Below are 19,003 nucleotides of genomic sequence, written 5' to 3'. Positions count from 1 at the left end.
TTTTCCAGGGTAGGGGAGTCTAAAACTAGAGGGCAAAGCTTTAAGGTGAGGGTTGAATGATTTAAAGAGGATATGAAGGCAAGTTCTTCCAGAGAGTGATGGGTACATGGAACGAGCTGCCAGAGGAAGTGATAGAGGTGAGTACAATTACAGCACTTAAAAGACATTTGGACAGGTTCATAGATAGGAAAGGTTTAGGGGGATATGGGCAAAATTCAGGCAAATGGGATAGTTCAGGACGGCACCTCGAGATAATGACTAAATAAACTGTTTCAGTGATCTTGGTTGAGACACCAATTTTACCTTGGATATAAGGAAGAATTTACCTGCAATTTTTCCAAATAGTGCTGCCATCACACCACCTGAGAAGGTAAATGGGGGCTCAGATTCACATTTCATTGGAAACGAGACACCCCCAACAACAGCTTCTGCACTGGAGTGTTAGCCAGGATTACAGAGTGGCACCTGAATCCATAGCATTGAAGGAACACTATTACTGCCGACACTCTACGTTTCCTTTCCTTACCTGAATGCGAAACCGCAGGTGGTTGTTGGTCATTTCCAGCCTCTTTGATTGGCCCTCCATCTCTCTGGTTCTTTGCTGCTCCTTCTGGAGTCGTTTGATGTACTCGACCGAAGCTTTCAGTATCGTCCCCTTATTCCAACGAACATCCCTGCAGCAGCAACAGATGGGGACTCAATGTAGTTAAGAAAATATACAACAATAGACACAGATTGTCTAATCTGGTAACACAAGCACAATGACCTGAGTTATGAATCACAAGATCATGATGGGAAAGAAATAGAAAAGACCCTTGGGATAATGGTATTGGTATATGTTTATTATTGTCACTTATACCGAGGTACAGTGAAAAACTTGTCTTGCATACCGATTGTACAGGTCAACTCATTACACAGTGCAGTTTCATTGAGTTAGTACAGAGTCCATTGATGTAGTACAGGTAAAAACAATAACAGTACAGAGTAAAGTGTCACAGCTACAGAGAAAGTGCAGTGCAATAAGGTGCAAGGTCACAACAAGGTAGATCGTGAGGTCAGAGTCCATCTCATTGTATAAGGGAACCATTAAGTAGTCTTATCACAGTGGGATAGAAGCTGTCCTTAAGTCTGGTGGTACGTGCCCTCAGGCTCCTGTATCTCCTACCCGATGGAAGAGGAGAGGAGAGAGAATAACCTGGGTGGGTCGGGTCTTTGACCCCATAGTTAGTTAGATTTTGAAAAAATACAGTCCATGTAAAGATAACACACTGGCAATCCAGTCCCATTTATATATTTCATACATCACCATTTTAGAGAGGAGGAGGTGATGTAGCTACATAACTGAATCCTAATTCATTCCTGATTTAAACATGATCAGGGATGGTAAGAGATGAAGAGCAGAAGCAAGTTGATGAGCAGATCTTGTGGTTTGAATTATCTACAAAGGTAGGTGGGGACGGCGAAGGGCAGATTGCATAAAAGCCTCACCCACTCTGTGTAAAATTTTAAATAAAAATAGACACCATGGCAAATACTCAGCAGTCTAGCAGCATCTATGGAGAGACAACAACAGAGTTAACATTTCAGATAGATGACCTATCGTCAGATTGACAAACAGGTTGTTTTCCTGAAACCTTAACTCAGTTTCACGCTCCACAGATACTGCCTGACATGCTGTGCATTTCCATTATTTCCTATTTTTATTTCAGGTTTCCAACATCTGCAGGTGTTTTTTAAATTACTTTATTTAGACCTATCCACATGAAGTGTTCTCTGATCTGACACAGGCAGCATATTGTTCCCAGGTTTCTAGACGTTGTGCCTACAGTACATGAATCGCTTCTGAGCTACTCTAAGGTGCCTCCCTGACCCCAATATAGCAGCTCAAAGGTCAAAGTGGGTGATCTAATTTGAGATGAGATGAGACAAGAAAATTCCATCAAGAAAATCAATATTTAAAACAGGATATTTTTATGTTGATATGTACAACTGGGTGATACTTTAGAATATAAAATACCCCAGCTTCATTCTGTTATTGTTTTACCTTGTACTACCTCACTGCACTGTTGTAATGAAATGATCTGTATGGGCGGTATGCAAGACAAGTTTTTCACTGTACCTCGGTACATGTGACAATAATAAACCAATTTACCATTATAATTTACCAATTTACTATACTTTATTTATCTGAGACAGACTACCAGAGAGCCAGGGTAGACCAAGTAATACACCCTCTTTCATCTACATTGCTGATAAATTTTGAAATTCAAAAATCTTGACAAAGGTTGTCTAAAGGACAAGTAGCCATCTCACGACCACCGGCCTGCCTGTGGGATCACTTCCTCTGGCTGGGGCTGTTTACCTGCATGGCATTACTGAAGAACATTGGTCAATATTTACTTTGTACTTAACCTGTGCTGCACCTGACTGTATAGTGCAGAGGGAGCTTTACACTGTATCTAACACTTGCAGTTATTGACCTCAGAGTGGTTAATGGGATCGTACAGATGAAAAGCTTTGCTGCACCTTTGCTAAGCTTGTTTGATGGGATAGTGTAGAGAGAACATTTCACTAGCTAATGAAAAATGACCCAGCCCTATCATGCTAAGTATGAGTGACCATCACAAAGTGCATCACAAAGTAGATAATGCAACATGATTCCATGAAGGGAAGTAAAACAATATTCAAAAAAAATAAACCAATGAGAACACAACAGGGCAACAATTTGAAATAAAAAAAACTCCAGCATGGACTTCAAAATTTTGTACCACGACTTAATTTATCTGACACAGACTAACAGAGATTCAAGGCAAAATATTGGAAAATTCAGTCTCATTGTATGCATGTCAAATACCGACAGGATAGATACCCTTTGACAAAACTCAATCATTTTATCACTGAAACAAACAGGTACATCATGACTTAGATCAGGTATTTGATAAGAGATAAGATATCTTTATTAGTTACATGTACATCAAAACACACAGTGAAATGCATCTTTTGCGTAGTGTTCTGGGGGCAGCCCGCAAGTGTCGCCACGCTTCCGACACCAACATAGCATGCCCACAACTTCCTAACCCGTACGTCTTTAGAATGTGGGAGGAAACCGGAGCACCCAGAGGAAACCCACACAGTCACGGGGAGAACGTACAAACTTCTTACAGACAGTGGCCGGAATTGAACCCAGGTCGCTGGCGCTGTAAAGCGTTACTGTAACTGTTACACTACCGTGCCTGCCCACTACCAATAAGGGATTTATGTCTCATGAGAACATTGGTAAATCAGTTTGTTGCAAATCAGTTTGCTGCGTTGTTAGACTCATTTCTGATTAAGCTATGTCCAGCAGTGTAAACAATTTTATGCTTTATGTTCACCACAATTTAACCCAACTCCCTTTTAATCATTGATTTAATGACTCAATGTAGTGGCATAGAACAGGAATCCAGCAGCAATGCAGGCAGTGCTAACCCTTCATAGGATGAGACTCAATGGAATATTACCAATGGTACAGGGATATATTTGGACCAGGGCTACTAACGGCTCTAATTGTGCTGTTGCCATGAATACGAAAGGATACTACAGGACAGAATCAATTGAGTCAGTGCCAGGATGTGCAGGAATATAAGATGGGACAGGATGTGAATGAGAATGGATTGGTCTCCATAAGCAAGGACAGCTCTTTTGATGGTTGGCGAGTGAGGAAGATGACACGTCTCCCAATGGGTCATTCAGACAAAAAACAGCCAACTCTAAGATGCAAGTGCATTAGATGAATGCAGCATTGAGAGGAGTTAGTAGTAAAAATGCACAACTGAAGTAAAGTCTACTCACAGGTCATTGGATTTGGGGATTAACAGTCCCAATTCTTTTATCCGATCATTAATGTTAAACCTTCGCCTGCGTTCAACTGGTGGAAAAATTGAAGCCATGGTGAATGTGAAGACAGTTTACAATTAAGCAGCTTTTTTTTTTAATAATTTCAAGCCTGGGGAGCCGAAGAAACAGAAAACCAGGTCACACATGGTCACCACCACACAGTCCACACAGCAGAAAATAGGAAGCCAAAAGCAACCTCCTTCTACTGGGAAGCGTTCCAGTCTCCAGTCTGTAGGTCCAATGGGGAGTAACAGTACCAGCAGAGCTTACAAAGGTGGGCGCCATTTGTTCATCCACACACATTCAAATGTGCATTAATGCAAGACATTCAGCTCCCCACTCAAATTTTGTCTCACGCTCTCCATCTCCAATTGAGTTCTCAGATTCACACCCATGCCAAGCAAAACTCCTGCCTTCCACTGAAATTCAAATTTGAACTAAAAAAAACTGTAGTACAACAATCAAATAAGTCTGAAAATAATAAAACTATAATACAAGCCCCATCCTGAAAGTCTTAAAGCTGTTGAGTCCCAGATGATGTTTAATATCAGACATCTGTCTCCCGTCCGAAGCCAGTGAGAAAGGCATCAAAGCAACTGAGTCAGAAAAGTTAAGGTAATAGCTCCCAGTGTAAGGCAAGAGTAGGCGAGGGTTTTTCCATAAATCATCGCCACTAGGTAGGGCTTTGGGGCAGGGGGAGGCTCTAGGAGTCCATCTGAAGCTCAAAGTACTAACTTCTGCTCATCCTGTCTCTTCAGGAATCCCAAAAAACAAAACGTTACTCACCCCACCCCTTCAAGCCATTGCTGCTTCAGCCAGCAGTTTTTGCTTCCAGTTTTGACCCCTGATCCATCCCACCCTGGGCTGCCCCGAATCCTCCCACCTAAAACTTCATCCACCGAGTCTAACCAAACTCAAGTCACAAAGTCATGACCTTGTTGAAGCTGCTTTCAGTAGGAATCTGAGCGTCTTTGAAACTGGGCAAGGTGAAGCACTAATTCACCATAGCCTCAAAACCAGGGGGGCAGTTTGACAGAAGACAAGACACTAGCTGAAGGAATGGTTACTCACTGAGGTTGTGATTGTCTTTCTTCTGTCGCTCTTTAGCCAATGCTCGCGCTTCTGCATCTGGCCAAAAACATAGACAACCAATCAGGACAGTGCGACAAAATGCTGCCGAAACAGTGCATTGGGTGCCCCAGAATTAGTTCAAAGCCATCCCCTCAGGAAACACACTCCTTAGGTCAGGAAAGGTTAATAAAAATGTTGAAAATCATTAAATGCTTTGTTAGAAAGAATGAGGAGGAACTGTTACCAGTGGCGGTAGGATGAATAATCAAAGGACACAGATATAAGGAGATTAAAAAATATCAAAGAGAAGATGAGCACTAGATTTTCTGCATGGCAAGTTGTGGTCTGGAAAGCACTGCCCGAAAGTATGATGGAAGCAGATTCAACTGTAACTTTCTAAAGGCAGTTGGATAAATAACGTTCCAGACATTGAAACTGCTTTACTACCATTCAATTGCATTATAACAGCATCGCAGACAGCCCTTATAGTCTTTATACAATCCCGTAAAAATTGGGATCATCAATTGCACTTTTCCTCTTATAACTCTGTGCTGGGTCAGTTTTAGTGTATTCTATTCCAAGTTCTTACACATACCTGCAATTAGCTTGCTACTGCAAAATATCACAAGGATATGGGGAAAAAGAAGAGGCAAAATGGGACTGATTGGAGTTATTTCAAACAGCTAACATTGTCTCCTTCTATACCATGATTTGTTGAAAGGAGGAAGAAAAGCCTCTTGCGAGACTACTCTCTGCTCCATTATGCCTAGATATGCTACATACTTAGAATGTCAAGGTCAGCTGACCTCCAACCCACCCTAAGGCCCAACTGTGGTCATATCTCCCACTGTAATACATGCAAGTGCTCTGGGACACAAAGGCTCTCTCTATCAGTGATGTCCCCAAAGAGGCCTAGATACACAATTGATAAATACACTATTCACACAAAGACAGATATGAGCAGGAAACAAAGCTTATTTTGGAGAAAAATAGGGAGAGGAGAGAGACCAGAATCTAGAAACTGCTTTAGTACTTTTTAATTGTGTTAAAAATGCATTATAGATCACCCTCAAGCAATTTATTAAAGTTCCGTAAAAATCTAGATCTTCAATTGTATGCTTCACAGAGCTTTGCTATTGAGCTTCCTCTGGTAACACCATGCTGGGTCCATTTTAGCAAAATCATATTACACATTTTCACTGAGGCCCACATTTAGTCTAACAGTGGGGATTTCACCTCCAACCTCTTGAAGGGATGAATCACAATACAATAGCACTCTTCTATCTACCGAGGAGTGTTGCTACATTGATGAGAAAGGAGTGTGAGAATTCTCCTGGTTAAAGGGGGGGGGTGTCAATCTAGACAAACTAGCGAGGAACGGGAGGTGTTTTATCCAGGCTATGTTGCATACACATCCTTTGGGGCTATAGCTTAGTATTCCAGGCAGAAGGCTGCCAGTGACGTTTCTATCAGGATTAATGTCACACAAGTGCAGCCTCTGAACAGCTGCAGTGTGGGGGAAATCTACAGTGCTGGCAATACTTGCTCCACTTGTTCCTGTGGGCTGAAGGAAAAGTTGATGACGTCTCTCCTCAAATATGAAGTTTGAAGATCCCAGGAATGAAAGGCTTAACTGATGAGGACATTTGACGGCTCTGGGCCTGTATTCGATGGAGTTCAGAAGGACGAGTGGGGATCTCATTGAAACCTACCGAATACTGAAAGGCCTGCATAGAGTAGACATGGAGAGGATGTTTCCATTAGTAGGAAAGTCTAGTATCCAAGGGCACAGCCTCAGAATAAAGGGTTCTGTTTAAAACAGAGATGAGGAGAAATTTCATCCTCTCCAAATTTCTCCTCAACTGAGAAATTTCTCAATTTAAAAGTAAGATGAAGAGAAATTTCTTCAGCCAGAGGGTGGTGAATCTGTGGAATTTGTTGCCACAGGGAGCGGTGGAGGCCTTCACCCAGGGTCATTGGGTGTATTTAAGGCAGAGATTCATAGGTTCTTGATTGGTAAGGGGGTTAAGGGTTACAGGGAGAAGGTGGGAGAATGGGGTTGAAAAAAATCAGCCATGATCGAATGGCGGAGCAGACTCGATGGGCCAAATGGCCTAATTCTGTTCCTATATCTTATGGTCTTGTGGTCTGGGTGAGATTCATGATAGAGCACTGAGTAACATGTGGCAGAACTCAACAGCAATAACCTGGAATGATCCCAAGGCTGAGAATGACTATAATAATGACTACCAAGGGCAATGCAGTCAAGGAGCATATGTGGAAAGGTTCATAAGGAGATAGAGTCATATAACAGGGATACAGATCCTTTTCCCCACCAAGTCCCCGCCAGACATAATGTGAGATGGTGCTTGAGCTCACAGCTCTCAAAAGGCAGGGGTGCAACTTGAGTTGTGACCTTTCAGTTAGCACTGTTTCAGGCGAAACAGGTCCAGGAAAACCAAACTAAATACAAACAACTATAAGGATGAAAATCGTGTTGGAGACAAATTTTGGGTGGTGTCATGCTGCTGGTGTCATCTGAGAGAATTTGATGCAAGAAAAAAAGCTCTAAGAACCTCAACAAAATGTTCCCGATGAGCGAGAAATGGGTGCAATGGTGCTCTAATCCTTGGTTTGGTCAATTTTAAGCTGCACGGCACTGTTGTTTTAGAGGGTGGGAATAGTTATGCAAGGGAAATCTTAGGTCAGGAGTTCCTAGTTGCTGAGGAAGATTAGGAAGCAAGAAGAAACCGTCTTAGCAGATGGATTTGCAGGAAGTCCCAGGGTACAGGAGCAAATGGTAAAATAAAAGACATGCTCCTGAAAGCAAACCAGTAATTCAGAATATGGGATGAAAATTGTGTTATGATTATTTATAAGATAAGATATCTTCATTGGTCACATTTACATTGAACACACAGTGAAATGCATCTTTTGCATAGAGTGTTCTGGCGGCAGCCAGCAAGTGTCGCCATGTTTCCGGTGCCAACATAGCATGTCCACAACTTCCTAACCTGTACGTCTTTGGAATGTGGGAGGAAACCGGAGCACCCGGAGGAAACCCACGCAGACACGGGGAGAGTGTACAAACTCCTTACAGACAGAGGCAGGAATTGAACCTGGGTCGCTGGCACGGTAATAATGTTCCGCTAACTGCTACACTACCGTGCCTGCCCCTGGGTCCAAAATCAGCAATCAGATTACTGGGAAATCATAGGCCTACCTGAGGTTTGCTCAAAAGTATTATTTATTCTGTATTTGAACCCAACAATTTGAATGCTTCCCCATGACAGATGTATTTGAGAATGGAGGATATAGGTTTAAGGTGAGGAGCAAGAGGTTGAGAGGGAGTCTGAGGAAGAATTTTTCTCCCAGAAAGTGGTTGAACTCTGGAACACACTGTCTGAAAAGGTGGTGGAAGTCGGTGCTCTCACAACAATCTGGATGTGGACTTGAAGCTCCCAGGTGTTGGGCCCAGTGGTGGCAAAAGTACTTGAAAGTCAGCATGGGCGTGGGTCTGATTCTCTGCTGTCTAACTGTGAGAAAGTTTATTGATCTGGAACGTGAACTCTCCTTCAGAGTTCAGCTGTATTTTGCTTTTTGTGCAAAATTTTAAAGAGATTGTTTTTAAATGAATAATTATCTTTTCTAAAGATTGCCAATTGACTGTTACACAATGCATATCACTGGCTGTAAGCCATGAAAAGGGAAGGAAAAGATCCCAGAATCAAGAAACTAGTGAAACTCAGCCAGAGCAGGAATGATGAAAACAGATTTCTTTTTAAAGAAACTGATAGAAGTCAAACACAATACAGCTTATCATTTCTAATGATAGGAAGTACTTATTATTACATATTGCATATTGGTGGTGATAATGTGTGTGGAAAATAGGAATGAGGTGCAGCAAAGAGGGAGCAAGAGGTAGGTAAAGGAGAAAGGTTGTTAGATGGGAAACCAACTGGCTAAAGTCTGAGGATTACTGGACAGGAGACCCACTGAATACAGGAAAGCATTGTTAGACAGGAAGCCCAGTGGGTAAACTGTGGGAAAGCTGAAGGAGTCTTGGGGGAAATAAAATATAACTCCAGAAGCCCCAAGCAGGTTGGGCAGCATCTGTGGGCAGAGAAGGAGGGTCAGTAGTGAGGGGCAAGGGGTTGGGGAGGGGGGGGCGAGTGAACAATGAGGGTGGGGGAGGCAAGGGAGCAGTGAGGGGCATGGGTGAGGTGAGGGAGCAGTGAGGGGCAAGGGAGGAGTGAGGGGCGAGTGGGTGTGAGGGAGTAGTGAGGGTGAGGAAGCAAGGGAACACTGAGGAGTGAGGGGGTGAAGGAGTAGTGGGGGCGAAGGAGCAGTGAGGGATGAGGGGAATGAGGGAGCAGTGAGGGGCGAGGGGGTGAGGGGGCAGTAAGGGGCTAGGGCAGGGCAAGGGTGTGAGGGAGAAGCGAGGGGTGTGCAAGCAGTGAGGAACAAGAGGAAGAGTAGTCAGAGTGGGAACAGTGAGCAGTGTGGGGAGATGAGCCTGCAGTGAGGTAGGAACTGGAAAAGGACTCAGCTCGTAAGAGCTGTGCGAGCAGTGAAAGGGTGCAGTGAGGAGTGCAAACAATGAGAGAAGTTACGTGTGTAATGTGGTAAAAGCAGGAAACATCTGTGAGTTGTGAGGGTGGAGGTGAACATTACTGTAGACTGAGGCCCACTTAGTGTTTGATTTACAATTTAGAATTTGCAAACAGAACTTTCCAAACCAGATCAGTAGCAGTTGTGACCCAAGCCCAACATTTGGGAAAATCACAGCAATATTCCTGCAAGGTCAGCAGTGGTTCCAAGTTTGTGACTGTACATCTTGTTGCTTCACCCACTGAGGCCTGGAGCTAGTTGAAGTGCTGTCCCTCTGGGGTAAGGCCCAGTACGACCTACGCCCAATGCTTCACCATAGCAACCACTGTGTGTTTAATGCGTAAGGGCTGAGGATCAATAAGATTTGAAGAGAAATCAATCTTTCTGCCTGCTGCTGGAAATCCTGCTATTCCCAAGTGCTGGAGGAAAGGCATGCTGTCCACAAGGTGGTGCTGCTGCTTAATTTTACCCAAAACTTGGGAGGCTCGGAAGTTTTCACCATCGGAGAAGCAGATAAAGGGGAAGTAAGGTCTTGCTTTGGAGTGGAAAGGCAATTGGCAGCAGAAAAGATGCAATTGACTCACCTCTGAACAAAACTGCACCTAAATCCCTATCAGAAAACATGCTCAGCGTGATTATATGATGTAAACACATGATTAGCTGATAAAAGATGTTGGACTCCTTGGGAGGACAAAGTGGGGGATTCACTTGAGGTGTTTAAAAGCATAAAAGGTTTTGACAGAATAAATAAGGGACAAAAAAATCTCCCAGCAGTCAAACCAGGTAATTGCCAAAAAAAATAAAAGGGAAGTTAAAGAGAGACACAAGAGACTGCAGATGCTGGAATCTGGAGCAAAATAAAACAAACTGCTGGAAGAACTCAGCGGGTCAGGCAGCATCAGTGGAGGGGAACGAACAGTGAATGTTTTGAGTAGAGACCCTTCATCTGACAGTTAAAGAGATTTCGTGTTTGTAAGCCGTAGCTGACATGATCCGAAATTCACAGCCTGTAAAAGGGGTGATGGAACCAGATTCATTCTCATATTCTAAAGGGAACTGTAATAGCTAAATGGAAAAAATTGCAGAGTAACAAGGAAAAAAAGCTGAAGAATAAATTAATTGAATGGTTCTTTCAAAGAACCAGCACAAGCAGAATGGACCAAACTGCCTCCCACTGCACTATATGAATATGTCGATCTACGATTATGACAGGTTCAGTGAGATTGGAAGCTCTGGTCACTTATTAAATAATGCAATTTGCTCATCACCCACAAGCAATATCAGGAATTGACATTATTACCGAAGGTTACAAAATTGAGGCTTGCTTTATTGAAAAGATCAGCATTTGAACTATTCCAGAGAGTTTCTGAGGCTGTGAAACACAAACAAAAAATGAGGAAGTGGGGAATGAAAAGAGAAGTTGGGGGAAGATTATCAATGCAGGCGTGTTAGAGCATTGAATGAGATCACCAGCAAAGGACATTGATCAGAGAAATGGGCTCAAGAAGTAACTGCGATTTATCTGCTAAGAGAAGCAACTGAGGGATATGGGGCAAAGGGCAAAATTAGGGAAAAAAGTTGGGGTTCTGGGATATGGGAGAGGTCAAGTTGAGAGAGGCAAGAAGGTAAGAAGTAAGTCCACTTAGGAGGCATAGGAGGAGAAAATGGTTGATGAATATATGGAGAAGATAGAATCTGAGAATAAAGTAAGGGTTAAAAAAGCATTTAGTGCATGGAGTAAAGTATCAAACACATCAAGCACAAGGGCAGCACGGTAGTGTAGCGGTTAGCATGACGCTATTACAGGGCCAGCGACCCGGGTTCAATTCCTGCCGCTGTCTGTAAGGAGCTTGTACATTCTCCTCGTGTCTGCGTGGGTTTCCTCCGGGTGCTCAGGTTTCCTCCCACATTCCAAAGAAGTACAGGTTAGGAGTATGCCATGTTGGCGCTGGAAGAGTGGCAACACTTGCGGGCTGCTGCCCAGCACATTCTCAGTAACGCAAAAAGATGCATTTCACTGTGTGTTTCAATGTACATGTGACTAATAAATAAACATCTTATTATCTTATTTTTTTAAATAAACACCATTTACATCATCTTGCTACAGGACACATTACCTGATATTTCCCTTTTAATGGCAATATTGGCAGGACACGAAGTGCTTGTAGGTGCTGCAACTGCATGGCTTGTGTAGACATCCATGTGGCTACTGGATAGAGGCAACTAGAGGAAGAGAAACACAGTCAACATTAGACATTAACATTTGCTTTATTTCTTTAGGTTATGCCACAGCTACACTATAATACCATTGCAGTTTCTTAAACATCCAATTCTCTTTCCAAGTTATTGGTCACCTACCCAAATATATCTTTAAATAGCTCAATGCCAAATTTTATCCGCCTCATGCCCATATGAAGCATCATTGGAAAATTAGGTCTCTTTATAAATGGGTTTAATTGGCCCAAATTTTTCTAGTAAGTTTTGATGTCACTATGGTGCAAGAATGGAGTTGAGCTGGTTAATCCCCCTCCAACCCCAAGGAAGTTCATAAAAGCTCATTTCTTGGAGAATATGCTGGTAGGTATGCAAGATGGGTCCAACGTGCAAATGTTGCCATCGACTAATGATCTCCCAGGTTGCACCTGTTAAAACCCCACACTTGTTAACACAGGCCTGTCCCTCTACACTAGTTGGAAGTTCAGATATTTCTGCATTTACTCTCATTCTGAATGGATTTGAATTTACTCCCAAAATTCTAGGTCCATCCAAATCTATAATAACCATTCCTTACGTTTTAATCTTTTTCTCATTATGTTCTTCCACTGAGACCAATACAGGAAAGCATCCACACTAAAGAGAACAGTTTTCAATAATAAAATATACACTTCAGTGAGGTAAAGGAAGACTCAATGGGAGACAGTGGCTATTCCATGCTTTCCTTGGGTTTGATTGCTTGTGCAGATTTCAGCTCATATTTTGTAACTTTTGTCAAGATTCCCAAGAATATGTTGCCTAGAATTTGGACGCAAACTTTGGCATAGTTTTAGCAAATCAGATCAGGATGTTCATGGCCATTGGTGGAGCATCTGCTATGGTTCTATGAGTCACAAAGTTGTGAATTCAAATCCCACACCAGAGACATGAGTACATAATCTAGACTGACATTCCAGGGCAGAGTTGAGGAGAAACAGCAGTGTGAGAGGTGCTAACCTTAAAATGAAATGCTAAATCAAGATCGATCTGACCAAGTTAGATAGTCAGTGTCTTTTCCCAGGGTAGAAATGTCAAATATGAAATGGCACTGCTTTAAAGTGGGAGGGGGAAAGTTTAAAGGAGATGTGCGGAACAAGTTTCTTACACAGAGAGGGAGGTGCTTGGAACATGCTGCCAGAAGCACTGGTGGAAGCTGACATGATAGTGGAGTTTAAGAGGAATTTAGACAGGCACATAAACATGTAGGGAAAGGCGGGATATGGATCATGTGCGGGCAGATGGGATTAGTTTAATTTGGCATCATGGTCGGCACAGACATCATGGGCCGAAGGGCCTTTTCCTGTGTTGTAAAGTTCTATGTTCTATGTTCTACAATCTGCTCTCCCAGATGAATGCAAGAAATCCTGTTGCACTATTCAAAAGGACAGAGGGGTTCTCTCAAGTATCCTGTCCAACATCACTTAAATAAAATTAACTGCAATTACTATTACATTCAGAATTATCGAACATTGCTTGGACCCAAAGCAGCCAAACCGCAGGTGATAATCTCAATATATTTGAAACTGTAACACTACACACTTTCCTCCCATCACTCCTGCAACCTACAGAGTGATAAAGCCCAAAAGAGATATGGAGACACTGGTGAAGGTACACAAAAATGAATCACAGTATGAATTTATAACTTTTTGGGTATTATCTATCAGAAAAATGAACAGACTTGGGATTTTTTCACTGGAAAGGGCAAAGTTGAGATGAGACTTGATAGTGATATTTAAAATACTGAATCTGATATTTAATAAGGTGGATTCAGAGAAGATATAGATACGTGCCATAGAGAAGATGATTCCACTTCTGGAAGTATGAGGGGCATCTGTAAATAAAGATGGTTACTAATAAATCCAATGAGCAATTCAGGAGAAACACCTTCATATGGAAGGTGGTGAGAACTGGAACTCACTATCACAGAGATAAATAGTACAGATGCATTTAAGGAACAGCTGAGGATGCACAGAATAGGTCACAATGAAGTCGAAGGATAATATATATCATAAACCCCATCAATGGCTAACTGGACATGCTTCTTTGCCAAAAATTGATATGCAAGCTTCTGTGGAGTCAATCAAATCTTCAGGCCTTATCTTCCCACCATGATAGGGCCCTGTCTGCTTGTTCTGTTATAAAAGGGTCTTAGTCTCCAAACTAGCTTGCAAGCAAACTGGATAAAGCACACTTGGCCACAAAAGGCTTTAGGATCAGTGAGTAGAGACTTCTAGGAGCTGGTCTTCCATAATGTGCTCACACCAGGATGCAAGTGAGTTTTTATTACAGCAGATTAGGAGACTCCACTAATACTTCCAACTAATAAGCCACACATCAGGAAGCTGACCTGAGCCCTGCAGCAGACAGCAATTCTCCATTCAATCTCCACTCACATAACAAGCCACCAGCTCGAAAAAACAACAAATTGTTTCCTGCAAGTACTTGAGCCTACAGTGACTGTAGACTGCTGTGGTTAATCAAATAATTCACATGTCCTCAGATGTCTGTAAAATTTTCTTGCCTTATTCTCCAGGAACTTTCTACTTTCAATCTCAAGCTTTCAGGAGTCTCTTCTTGAGTTGCTGTTTTGTGTCTGACCTTTCTACACAGTTCAATCATTCCCAAAATGGCAAGACTAGCCTGGGGGGACATGGAAACATTCTGCCTCTCAAATCTGTTCCACTAATAAACTGCACTGCAGATGATCTGCATGTTAACTCCATCAACATGTCTTGTTTCTGTATCTCTTCATATCATTGCGCAACCAGCCTCCATGATCTTTTAGAAGAGACAGCTCCAAATTTCCACCACCTTTCATGTGGATAATTTCATGCAGACTTCACCCAGCCTAACAGAACTGTTAAGGTAATTCCCCTTGTCCTAAACTCCATTAAGAGAAGGAATTGTGTCTTTCTACCCTTCAACTGTCCCATATACCTGAAGATCACCCCTTTGTTTTCTAAATTGACTGGAATATAATTCAAGTCTATGTAATTTAACCTTTTTATACAACTATTATTCTGCTAAATCTGTACTGCACTCCCTCAAGTAACATTCCCCAGTGACCAGAATTGAATGCAATGTTCCATTTGTAGTCTGGCCAGAATTTTGTACAACTATAGAATCATTTGTTCCCTGTTTGTATTTGAACTGGTAAGGGGAAATAAACCTGCTCTCAGATCCCACATGGGGCTCAGTATCTTCAAGAAGAAACAAATTCTGACACAGACTCATATCTAACTAGTGCCTGAACTCCATAATAGAGGATGACAGAGCAGTGACCTGTCACTGCACATGGCAGGTAAAACAGTCCATCAGCTGCATTCTTTTAAAACATAGTGCTCCGAGGAGAGCTGCAAGTGCATTGTTTCAGGCTGAGATAAGCCAGCTGATAACTACTCAGTTTCTCAAAACTCAGCTCATGTCAGTGTAAATGGTTAGGCCACTGGCAAGAACATTAGGACACATACTGTCCACTGGATCGGAACAGAAAGAAGTAAACCTTTCTGTTGGCTGTTGGCGTCCTACGTGATGAAAAATGTGTGGATTGGTGCATGTGGCTAACTGGAGGTACAGGTCTCTCCCTCTCAGTTTCTCATCCATTTTTGTTCTCTCTCTCTCTCTCTCTCTCTCTTATTCTCTGACTGTTTCCGATCACACCTTTATATCTCACACTATCTTTCTCTCTATTTCTCTACTAATTCTACCTCTGCTGTCTCATATCCCTCTCTCCATCATTCCACTTCCATCCTCTCTATTTATGTCCTCCCTCCATCATCTACTTAAGTCTCTTCTCCTACCTCTATTTATCTCAGTCTTTCCATCTCCATTTAACTCTCTTCATTTCATTTTGTCTCGCCATCAATATTTCTCTAGATCAGTCTCCCTTCTCGAACTACCTTTCTGCCTTGGTATCTCTGCCTCTCCGGTGATCTCAACTTCATTTTCTACTCCACAACTACAGATAATTTCACCTTCTGTCACCAAAGTAATGTAGAAGATGCAGTAGCTAATTTTCATGCAGCAAGGTTGTACAAATAGTGATAATGACCAGATGAACTACTTAATGATGCTTGACTGATAAATATTGGCCAGGGCACTAAGGTAATCTCTGCTCCTCTTTTCCAATATAATGCCATGGAATATTTTATATTCACTTGAGAAGACGAATGTGGTCTAATATTTCATCTGAAAGATAACACCATCAGAGCAACACAGCCTCAGCACTGGCAGCTTCAGCCTAGATTTTGTGCTCATGTCTCTGGAGTAGACTCGAGTACCACAAGCTTCTGACTCAGAGGTGAGCGTTTTACACTGAACTACAGCTGACACCTCCATAAATATAAAACAAGGAATTTAAACTAGATAAAAGATCGATTCAACACTTATCTATTGTGAAGCCTGCTGCTAAATTATGACCTCATCATATGTGTTCCCTAAAGCTGTGTTGTGCTGATAAAGGTTTGACTCAGCTGTGGGTTAGTTACACATAAGAATGCTATGTACCTCAGTTACAAAATTGATGCTGTTGCACAAAGGAAAGCAATGTAAAGGTTGGGCACATTCAACAAAGTTCAGAAGCATCACTTCTTAAAAATTCGCTGTGCTGATAAAGGAACTGAGTGTTTCATTATCTCCTCACAGTTGTTTCAGATTTAAGCCAGTACTTCAACAGCAGTGAACTCTGGTCTGCCCAAAGTGCAACAGAGAACTGAAGAGATTTTGTTAAATCTCACCTTGTAACAGACCAATATGGGGTGGGGGGGGGGGGGGGCGGTGTGGAGGGAGGGAAGAAAAAGAGCAAGAGAAAAAAAATGAAAATGAGCAGAGCCAAGTGTGAAGAAAAAAACAGATAAAAATCAGATCACAGATAGAGAGAGCACTGCAGAAAAAAGTGAAGCAAAGAAAATAGTGAATGAGGCACACAAAGCCATTAAGAACAGGATGCAGAAATTGTGAGAAATATACAGAGACGTTCGACAGACAGAGGATCAGTCTGCCGTCCTCAGTCACTGCCAGAAGCTTCTGAATAAGGACAAAATCAGAATGGAAAAATTAAAAACTAAGAGTGTGATATCTGTTATCTATTCAACAAAAATATGGAGCACCTGCAGAATGTATAGGATCTCAAAGGACGCAGGGAATTCAGACTTAACCTTGACAGTGCACCTCAGACTGTGCTGTTAGATAGACTCAGTGTAATTACTGCTTTTGCCGTTTGCAGTGTGCTGACAAAGGCCTTACCCGCTGGAACTTCTGAGAGTTTGGAACCTCAAGGATTGCGACAGTTCCGTCTTGTTCCTTCATGAGCGTGTTGTCTTCTGAGACCGGCATTGCTGGGAGACCAGAAGTAGTGGCCAAAGACTACAACCAACGTTGGGCAAGCGGGAAAAGGAACTTTAACCTTCACCACCTCCCCCCTGCAAGCTCACCACCTCGCATTCTCCCCTACCTCTCCCTTTCAGACTTCTTGCACTTTATTGGGCGTGAAGAAACAGCGGTTAGTTTTTAGCTTGATCCCAGCAGTTTGATCACTAACCTCTGGAAGCAACATCGTTAATGTTTACATCAGAGGCTTTCAAAACAAAATCTGAGATTAAGCAAGTCCCTAGTTTGCAACAGGTCAAAGATTGTGCTGAGTTAATGAGGTTAGAAGCAAAGAGCTATGCAAGAAATGCAGTCTCCCCTTTTTATGCCAAATCTTTTCTCCATAACAACTTGCAACAAAGTGGTCCAAGATACGAAACTTGCTCGGATACCTGGTGACACTTGCAACAGGCTACACTACAATGAAGACAAAGTACAAGCATTTATTTTTGCATCTAGTTGACACATATTCTCCAGCCTCTAACCTTCCTCTTTCTTATTGCCTGTAAAACTGTACCCAACATGAGTTAGCAGTCTGGAAACTATACTCAGCTTGGCTCATGCTAAGTCACAGCTCTCCAAAAGTATCCTGTGATGAATATGACACATATTCACATTGTGCTCAGGGAGTAGATGAAATGCAAGCCAACACTGCAGACTTTTGAAAGAGTGGCTCTTTGGTGGCTCCTCAGGGCCACACTCAATATCATTTGTGACAAGAAATGGTTGTTCCATCATTTTATGTACTCTCATGCCATTCAGAACAGCAACGTTGGCTTCGGTAATATAGACTTGGGCAAGTGCCAAAATTAGTATATTCCTCAGTCAGAGTTAATTAGGGAGTTTCAACAATTATTCATTTTTAATTACGAAAGAGCTGACAAGCAAGCAGATGGTTGGGCCCCACAATATTTTTACCTGATAGTTTATGCCTTTCTTGTGTGTTCATTGCAGTCTAAAATTAGTGAGAGCACATCATATCACGTTTGGTAGATTAAACTTAACTGTGGTCACGGTCCCACACATTCCTTCTCTCTTACATTTGTACTGCTTAGCTTCTGTTTCAAATTCTTCAGAACTAGTCTGTCAACATCCTGCCCCACACTAAGTCTCATTTGTGCATCCATTTCATTTATGTTCTCCAACTCTCTGTGGCTCACATTCATTGATATCTAGTTCAGCCTGAGAGAGTGGACAGACAGGGGTAATGGAAGCAGTGGCGATGGTGTGGAGATTGTAGGAGGGACCAAAAGCAATGGCTTTATTCGTACTGATGTTAAAGTGCAAGAAACTTCAGCATGTTCCAGATCAGAAATCAGTTAATCAGTCAGATGACACACAAGTAGTGGAATGGTTAAGGCAGGTGTTGGAGGGGTGAGTGGGTGTAGCCTACAGGTAGAAGTCGGAAGTGATGTCATCGCAAGAAATATTTGAACTGCACTGGACAAGAGGAAACCAATAATGGCAGCCCTGGAGAGCTGGGCAACAGAAAGGAAGCCTTGGATGAGACATATATGATCAAATGCTGCAGAGAAGTTGTGGAGGATGATAAATCCTGGTTTACCATGAAAGTAATCACAAAGCATCAGCACGGTTCTCACTTTCAAACTGAACCATGGATTCCTACAGACTGTCAGAGATGCATATACTGGCCAACAGGTCTGGCCACCTTTCCTTTGCAGCACAGGACCCAAATTCAGCAACAAACTGTGAACACTTCAACTTGGCAGCAGTGAGAATCTCAGACAACTGTAACAGGAGTTGGCTGGCACAGGCTGGTGACTGCAACACTGAGGCACTGCCTTATACTGACATTCTGAATCAG

General features: G+C 42.4%; 1 protein-coding gene across 5 annotated transcripts in view; it reads right to left on the bottom strand.

Annotated features, from left to right (window-relative positions):
- The window catches only part of tfeb (transcription factor EB), a 67,384-nt gene that overhangs the window by 9,812 nt on the left and 38,569 nt on the right, over window positions 1–19,003 (bottom strand). For 2 of the 5 annotated variants that reach the window (XM_052034470.1, XM_052034472.1), the window contains exons 5-8: window positions 11,676–11,781; window positions 4,948–5,004; window positions 3,832–3,907; window positions 527–674 (exon numbers count right to left, since the gene is read on the bottom strand). In XM_052034470.1, coding sequence (XP_051890430.1) covers window positions 527–674; window positions 3,832–3,907; window positions 4,948–5,004; window positions 11,676–11,781 — 387 coding nt within the window. Of the gene's footprint in view, window positions 1–526; window positions 675–3,831; window positions 3,908–4,947; window positions 5,050–11,675; window positions 11,782–17,055; window positions 17,329–19,003 lie in introns of those variants that run through there. The other 3 variants (XM_052034473.1, XM_052034471.1, XM_052034469.1) reach the window with 3 other exon arrangements.

This window comes from Pristis pectinata, chromosome 20, assembly GCF_009764475.1.
Source record: "Pristis pectinata isolate sPriPec2 chromosome 20, sPriPec2.1.pri, whole genome shotgun sequence".
Taxonomy (NCBI): domain Eukaryota; kingdom Metazoa; phylum Chordata; class Chondrichthyes; order Rhinopristiformes; family Pristidae; genus Pristis; species Pristis pectinata.
Note: the sequence above shows the minus strand (reverse complement) of the source record. Positions and strands in the feature narration are given on the sequence as shown.